General features: G+C 33.9%; 1 protein-coding gene across 1 annotated transcript; it reads right to left on the bottom strand.

Moving 5' to 3' along the window:
- Positions 1-1,286: 1,286 nt before the first annotated feature.
- On the bottom strand, positions 1,287-2,270 carry LOC120126250 (14-3-3-like protein GF14 chi). Its single transcript, XM_039144484.1, has one exon. The coding sequence runs from the start codon at positions 2,169-2,171 to the stop codon at positions 1,464-1,466; it is 708 nt and encodes a 235-aa protein (XP_039000415.1). The 5' UTR covers positions 2,172-2,270; the 3' UTR covers positions 1,287-1,463.
- Positions 2,271-9,297: the final 7,027 nt, after the last annotated feature.

The raw sequence follows: 9,297 nt of genomic DNA, 5'->3' as shown, positions 1-9,297 counted from the left end.
AGTACACTAATTTTATGTTTTTTTAATATAAATATTATAGTTTTTAATTTTTTCAATCAGACTACCAATTATTTAATTATTACCGGTCAAGCTACTAACCGTTACCATTTAACAAATTAGGTAAAGTGATAGTTAAATATTTTGGTATAATTACACATTTGGTCATTATTGATTACATATTCTCTCAATTTAATCTTATTTTAACAAAGTAAAATAAATATTCTAGTATAATTACACATTTGGTTCTTATTGCTTACATATTCTCTCAATTTAGTATTATTTGAGAATTAAATTTATTTTATTTTATTAAAAATAAGACTAAATTGAAAGAATATGTAAATAACAGGGATCAAACGTGCAATTATACCAAAATATTTAATTGCCACGTTACCTCATCTGTTAAATGATAACAAATAGTGGTTTGATTTACAACAATAAAATAGTTAGGTGGTATGATTGATAAAATCGAAAGATCGATGGTTAAAGTAAAATGGGTAAACGTCAAGTGGTGAATGATATAGTTTACCCTAAAATGTAATTACTAGGATGTTACTCTCTACAATTACGTAGAATTCTAATCTCATAGATATAATTGGTTAGTAAAATGTAATTACGATGGGAGTTTTATGAAAAATACTATTCATTTTTTCCCTTGCCTTGTAAGTTTAGGAATCCACTCGAAACTAGGATTTGCACATGTCACCGCCCCCGGTGGTTTCTGGGATATTGGATATAGTGTTCTTTGTAATAAAATTAAGTCACTTTGGCAACTCCAAGGGCGCTTCCAATTGATCGATCTCGAAAATGATTATTGTTTAGTTAATATGTATTGGAACACTGCGGAAATGCACAAGAAGAAACAATGGAATACTTTCTTGATTGAATAGCTTGAATGAATATACAGTATGCAACCTTATGGTTTTATACAACACTACAACAACCTTCTGTAACTAACTAACAACCTTATAACAGCTTAGCTTCTAGAACTTCTCTATACTCATATATGCATGAGCTGTACATACACGAGCACACACTTTTCTTTCACACGCAAGCTGTATCATACTCTCAACATTCTCCCTGCTTTCTCAATCTTCTTAATGAAAAGATGAACACTTGAATCGAAAGTGCCGATGCTTTCTTCCGTACTTGAATCGAAAGTGTCGATGCTTCCTTCCGTTCGACTTGAATCGAAAGTGCCGATGCTTCCGTCCGTTCACTTAAATCGAAAGTGTCGATGCTTCCTTTCGTTCACTTGAATCGAAAGTGTCGATGCTCCTTTCGTTCTTTTTATTCACCTTCATTTCTTTCTTCTTCATCCTTTTATACAATATTACTTGACATAATTTTTTTTTCTAAAGGCCTATATTATCATACTTATTACAAATTCACCCCAAGTAATTATAGCCATTTTGCTTTACCAAATTGAAAAAAAAAACAGTTGATGCAGTAAACCACGAACTCCTTCAGATGAAGAATAGGACCACCGCCGGTTTAACACGCCTGCTACGGCTCCTCAACTGGTCATGCACATCCGAAGTCCAGAGAGTAAGATTATCCCTTAGCAGTTGCATTATGAGAGTGTTGTCCTTGTATGACTCTTCTCCAAGCGTTTCCAGCTCTGCAATGGCTTCATCAAAAGCCTGTTTCGCAAGAGTGCAAGCACGATCGGGAGAGTTCAAGATCTCATAGTAGAAGACTGAAAAATTCAAAGCCAATCCAAATCGGATGGGATGAGTTGGGGCCAGCTCAGCAGTCGCAATGTCCTGAGCAGATTTATAGGTAGTGAGCGTGTTCTCGGCAGCCACTTTCCGATCATCGCCAGTCTTGAACTCAGCCAGATACCTATAGTAATTTCCCTTCATCTTCAGGTAAAATACCTTGGAATCACCAGTCCCAGCGGCCGGAACGAGCTTCTCTTCGAGGAGCTTCAAGATTCCGACGCAAATCTCGGACAATTCGGCCTCGATCTTGGCCCTGTACTCACGGATGACGGAGACGTGGTCGGTGTTGCCGCGTCCTTCCTCCTGGTCGATGGAGGAGATGATCCGCCAGGAGGCACGGCGAGCACTGATCACGTTCTTGTAAGCGAAGGAAAGGAGGTTTCGCTCCTCGACGGTGAGTTCGTCGAGGATAGGGATGGCGGAGACTACGTTCTCCATGAGCTTGACCATCTTCTACGCCAACAAGCACGATGAACTAACAAGAACGCCCTGAGTTACGCAGCAAGAAAACAGGAGGCTCCAGGAACTTATGACGATTGATACCATGCTGAAATATTGAAGAAATGCAAAAGAAGAACACGAGTGAATATTTTCTTGATTGAATAGGTTGAATGAATTTACAGTATTCAACCTTATGGTTTTATACAACACTACAACAACCTCCTGTAACTAACTAACAACCTTATGACAGCTTAGCTTCTAGAACTTCTCTATACTCAGATATGTATGAGTTGTACATACACGTAATGCATGACACTCCACACACACTTTTCTTTCACACGCAAGCTGCATCATACTCTCAAGTCCTAGAAAAAAATTTAAATCACCAAGATCCTTAATTTTAAATATGTCATGAAGATAATTCTTAACCTTAATAATATCAATCCTATCAGCACTGGTAAGAATAATATCATCTACATAAATAACTAGAGCTATGAACTTACTACCTTCACCTTTGAAAAACAATGAAGAATCAGAAATAGACTGTTTAAAATTTTGAGCAAGTAAAGAACTAGTTAATTTCTCATTCCACTTTCTACTAGCTTGTTTCAATCCATACAATCTTTTATTGAGCTTATAAACAACATTAGACTGAGTACAACGAAAGCCAGGAGGTAAATCCATATATACCTCTTGTAAATCTTCAAGCAAAAAATCATTATTAATTTCTAGTTGACACCAATTCCTTTTCCTTGCTGCAGCAATAGCTAAAAGAGTTCTTATAGTTATTATCCTTGCTACAGGACTATAAGTGTTAAGAAAATCAATTCATGATTTTTGAGTGTATCTTTTTGCAACCAACCTAGCTTTGTATCTCTCTTAAGCCCCGTCAGATCTAAGTTTAGTCTTATAAACCCACTTACAACCTATTGTTTATTTGCCTTTAGGAAGCTGAGCTTAGGGGAGTTCACTATTCGGTTTTAATCGAATTAACCGATAAAACCGAATTAGTTCAATTAATTCGATCGGCCACCAAACTAGTTCGGTCGGGGAACGGTTAATACTTTTTTCAATATTCGGTTAACGATTAATTCAGTTCAAAATCGGTTAATTAACCGAATTAACCGAAATTATTAAATATTACATATATTATAAATATATTTTAAGCTCAAACCCATTAAAGATTAATACCCGATTATTTTTTTAATCACACTAGACTCATTAAATTATTAATACCTAATTAATTTTTAACTCAAATAAAAATTATACATCTATTATATTTTATTAATCTAATTATTAAAATTATAAAAAAAATCGGTTAATTCGGTTAACCAACCAAAATAACCGAACTTTGTTTGGTTCAATTAATATTTTCAAAAAAAAGTTCAATTCGATTAACGGTTAAAGAAAGGTCGGTGACCGAATTAACCATTTGAACACCCCTATATGAACTAAACCCCAAGTTTTATTGTCTTCCAAAACTTTAATTTCAACATTCATAACCTCCTTCCAACAATCATGCAAAAATTTGGTGCTTGTGGACAAAACCCCATTTTTTCAGTTCTTGGTTCAGTCAAAGACTTGTTTATATGTAAAAGACTTCATAGGTATGTTTGAGCAAAAGTTGCGTATTGTGCTTGGGTTTTAAAGGTGCTTTTATATCTTGAATCTCTCCTTAAGCATCACTTCTTTGTTTGCCATGAGAATTTTCAATAGTGCCATATAAAAGGAAATTCACATGTACCATACATCAATCTAGAAGTTCTCATATATCTTTTTTAATGAGATTTTGTTGGTTAAGAAAAAACAAGAAATATAAAAATATATAAAAATTTGATTATAAATTCGAAAGAAATTTAAAATTTTGTATTGATTTTAAATCTTGATTATAATGGTGAACCAAAGAAAGAGCATAACAAAACATGGAGATTTTATGCTTAAGATTGAGAAAGAAAAGTATTGGATAAAGAAGAAGATGGTTATTTTCAATTTAGATTAAAATGATGGATTAAAGAAAGAGTAGAGCAAAACATGGAGATTTTATGCTTTAAGATTGAGGAATGAGAATATGAGATAAAGAAGAAGATAATGATTTGGAAATTTTAATTTATAAGGAAATGTGATATGGAAAATAAATGTGACGTGTGCTCATTTAATTGGTTAGGGACCATAGATGAGATGGTGAAAAGGGCTCATGTAATAATTTCTCTATTTAATGGATGGGTGAAGGCAACTGTCCCCTTGAAAATTTCAAATTCTTATATATTTTAAATATTTTTTTTATTTCTTATTGATAATATATTTTCGTCTTCTAAAATGTTATAAATCTACCGCTCCTAAATTTTTTATAAGTTTATTCTTCAACATACAATTTTGTGTCCGTCCCTAACTACACCTACAATAATTACACTCAAATTCAATTGTAAATTGATCTTTCTTCAACCTCAATGTTATAAACATTGTTTATTTGAAATTCATTCATGAAACAAATCAGTTTCCAAGTTTTTTATCCTATTAACTTTTGTATGGATTTAAGGTGAATTCATTTAGTCAGCAACACAAGGGAGCGATTTCATCATAGTTTAGGACATAAAAAATCTTTAGTTATATAACTGTTTCTTAGCTTTTCTTTTAAATTACTGTACCACCTTTTATAATAAGAGTTATATCATTCAAATTGCAAATGATTAAATTTGATAAAAAAAATACCAAACTCTTCCAAGTTTAATATGAACTAGTTAGCATTTTCCATTGTTTTTGTTGACTAGCCAAATAATAATAATTATGGTTTAAAAAATATATGAAGATTATCTATTATTTTTAATTTTATTTTAACTATTTCTATAAATTTGAATTTTATACTATTTTTATTTGAAATTTTGATCATTTTCTAATTTATGATTAATTTTACTGTTAATTATTAATCTGACAATTATAAAAATATAAAATATTTTTCAACCTTCACATTTATAACTTTTATTAATTTGAATCCCAATCTTAACAATAAATAAAAAATATTATTAATTAAATTATATAAAATTTTAATTATATATATATTAATAGACTATTTGATAAAAAGTATAAATCTAAAAACTAAAAACTATATAATCTTTTTTTACAATTATTAGGTAAATCATTAATGATAAAATTAAATAAAAATTATACCAATACTTTTAAATAAAAATACTAAAAAATTATAATTTTATAAAAGTAAAAATATAAAATTAAAGTGAAACTTTAAAATAGTAAAAGACGTCGGGAATATTGAAACAAGATAATTGGTTTATCTTTCACTTTCTATCAAGTTTGTGTTAATATAGAATGAGTGGGTTTTCTCCCAAGAGGACAAACCGTTTAATTAATTATCCTAAGGGGGACATATAGAAGTTTATTTCAGGATTTATAACATATATTAGAGTGATTTAGAGCTCGTCACTATAAGGCGACGAATTTAAATAAAAAATTATTCAAAATTTTTACTTTGATGTGATAAATTTAATTTAAAAAATATATTTTATTGGAACTCGTCATATTATCATGACGAGTTTAAATAAAAAAATATTTTTTATTAGCACTCGTCATGTCGAGGTGAGGAATTCTATATATACTGTAGATCCCAGTATAAGCTTCTACTTGCCCTATTTTCCCAAATAATTTACCCGTTTATCTTATGGGCCAAACAAACCGAATGAGTGAATGAACAACCCAATAAATTGAGTTTTTTGGCCCAATACCCCAGACGGGTAAAATATTTAGGGTATTGAGCCTACTCAAATATTATTTAGCAAAACACGACATTTGCTAGAGTCCAGACAAAACTCGTCGTCACCACGTGTAGTGTGATATTATTTTTTAATTGTCCACGCGTAGTGGGCACCACGTGGGTTATTATTTTAATGGCTTATTAAAAAAACTAGTTGTTGTTTAACGGTCACCTCGAGGTAACGGTTTATAGCCGTTCGGGCTAACGGTAACTTGGAACTCGTCACCTCGAGGTGGAAAGTTCGGCCGAAGATTTCAAAAAACTAGTCGTTTAAAGTCGTTGGGGGGAAAGTTATAAATAAGGGTTTGGGTTTTTGGTCTTTCACCAAACCCTAAATCCAAAAAAAATGAAAAAAAAACATACGTTGTGCGAAAATCTCAAAAAATGGAAACCCGAGAATATATGTTGCGCCTGGATAACGCCCATGTTTCATAAATCTAACGTTGGCCAGAAAACGAATGAAATATTCATAGTCGAGGGATGATAACCAAGGAGTCGCATTAGCGGATGATGACATATATACATCAATCCGATCTATTTACAATTATATTTTTATGTGGCTTCAAGGTGTACCCGACATTGATAAAGGCTCTAATCGAACATAGGCACCCCGAGACGCACACCTTTCATTTCCCGAGTGGTAAAGCAATGATTACTTTGGAAGACATCGTTTACCAACTCGATGTTCCTGTATATAGATCCCCTGTGGTGAGGGAGAACGTATACGACCCCTCGACGTTGGTCCTCCAAGTTCTGGGAAAATGACCATCATCCGACGTCATGAAGGACTATCGAGTAATGATAACATGATTGGAGTCCAAATTCGAAGTGATTGTCGAGTCTACTGAGGAAAAGGTTGTTTTCGCGTCTCGAGTATTTCTTCTCCAAGTGATCGGAGGGATATTATTATCGGATAAATTCAGTAATATGGTGCACACTCATTATTTGCAAATTTTGAAAGACTTTGTTGTGTGTTGTAATACCAGTTGGGAGCCTTTCTGTACCGGGAGCTCTGCAAGGATGCAATTGTATCACTTCCCATTTTTTACGCCAATTACAGATGCCCCGGTCGAGTTTCAGCTGGTTGGAAGGTAATTGTTTAACTTCATTTATTTGACTTTTTTTTTTTAATTTCATAAATTTATTTATTTGCTTATATATTTTTTATTTTTAAATATTTTAGATGGTGCCACAAAATATCAGAGAAGAAGTTGGCGGGTGTCACTGCACGAGACATACGTATGAGGATCGACATCGACATCACCGGTCGATTAGCAGTATGACATACAAAATTAATTTTGTAATCTTTTTAACTTTATATATACTAACTTTGATATTTAATATTTACAATTCTCTTGGCTTCCGTATAACGACGAAGAGATCCAACATGTATTGTTGGGGAGATTTCTTGAGGGGTCTCACTTATGGTGTGTCGTGAAGCCGTTATTGCACCAAGCGATTGTTGAGTGGCACGCGACTGATAGAGTGATGCGCCAGTTTGCGACGCACCAGCCGATTCCTATGCAAATGGAGGTTGATATGGACGCGTTTCATACAATTGATATGCTTGGGAAACATAATGAAAATTGGTCGGTGCGACACGCTTACTACATCAACCTATGGAATCAACATGAACTATCGCTCCCTCATCGTCAGGACATTACACTGTTGGACTTAGATTTCGACCATTCTCCTTATCTACTACTTTACGAAGAAAATGGCAAACCATATCTCACGAGATCGGAAGAGATGGCAAAATGGCAACATCATCAGGCCACATGCACCAAGTCCAAGTCCAAGAAGAAAACATCGTCGTTGTTGTCTTCCGCTTCAGCATCTACGACTGAAGAGTATTATCATGCATCTCAGGCTAGTTTCGGTTTCTTTCCTCTATATCATACTTCAGCCGAGACTCGACCGAATTGGGTTGGAGGTTCATGGGTTGCACCGCAGTACACTCAAGCTTCTTTGACAGAACATGCGGTTGCGGGTGACTAAGACCATATCCTATATGGTTAACAAAGTTCCAGCCAAGTGGAAGCAGTTACAGCAATGATGGCGTCAAATATCATAAATCCATCATTGTATTTTGAAGGTGGGTCACATAGTGTGTTGGGTACACCTTCTCGGAAAGACGACAATGAAGAAGATGAAGATCAAGGCCTACGAATCTGGCGTACTCGACAACCCCAATGGCATTATCATTCCACCACTCCGCTGCATCGTCAAGAACTTAGAGAACATAGATAAATTTTCTTTGTTATTTTCATGTAAAAAATTATTTTTTACAATTAATTTACTTTGTATTTCATAAAATTTAAATAAATTGATTTTTCTTTTAGTTTTATTTTTTAAAATTATCCCTGGAGGAACTCGTCATCTCGAGGTGACGAGTTCCAAGTGACTGTTGCTCTATTTACCCATTGAACAATGGCTAGTCAAGGACTAGTTTTTTTTAATTCGAAGGAACTCGTCATGTCGAGATGATGAGTTCCTTCGAATTTTTTTATTTTCTAAATTTATTTTTTTCTTAGAATTTTTTAAAAAAATATTTTTTTAATGGACTCGTCACCTCGATATGACAAGTCATTATTAAGCCATTAAAAAAATAGCCCAAGTGGTGCTCACTACGTGTAAACTATTAAAAATAATATCACATGAGGTGACGAGTTCTGTCTGGACTGTAACAAATGTCGTATTTTGCTAAATAATGTTTGGTAGGCCCAATTAGGGCTGTAAATGAGACGAGACAGATCGCGAGCTATTCGAGATCGACTCGATCAAGGCTCGATAAATACTCGGATCGAATGGACTCGAGCTCGAGCTCGACTCGAGTTCTTAACGAGCTGAAACGAGCTACTCGATATTCGACTCGAAAAGCTCGTGAGCAGCTCGAAAATATAATATATTAAGATTTTATTTTAAAAAAATAAATTAATAATAATATTAATATTTATGTATTGATTTTTTTTAAAATACAATAAGATTTCATGTATTTAAGGTTCATGTTCGAGTTTGAGGCTTTAATCGAGTTAAGTTTAAGAATTTTTTTTTTTTTCATTTTGAGCCTTTTCGAGCTGCTCCCGAGCTTCAGTTCAGGATTTCGAGTTCGAGTCGAACTTGAAAATTTTAAGCTCGCGAGTTTTCGAGTCGAGTCGAGCTCCATTTCAGAGTTTTCGAGTCGAGTCGAGCTCAGCAATACTCGAGCTCGACTCGGCTCGTTTACACCCCTAGGCCCAATACCCTAAATATTTTATCCGCTTGATGTATTGAGCCAAAAAAAAAAACCAAGAAATTGATTTACCCGCTTGAGCTATTTGGCCGAAAAAACCACGAAATTGAAGTCCAGCCCAGAGTAGGAATAAGGATGAA

The sequence above is a fragment of the Hibiscus syriacus genome, unplaced genomic scaffold (assembly GCF_006381635.1).
Source record: "Hibiscus syriacus cultivar Baekdansim isolate YM2019G1 unplaced genomic scaffold, ASM638163v2 tig00110457_pilon, whole genome shotgun sequence".
NCBI lineage: Eukaryota > Viridiplantae > Streptophyta > Magnoliopsida > Malvales > Malvaceae > Hibiscus > Hibiscus syriacus.
Note: the sequence above shows the minus strand (reverse complement) of the source record. Positions and strands in the feature narration are given on the sequence as shown.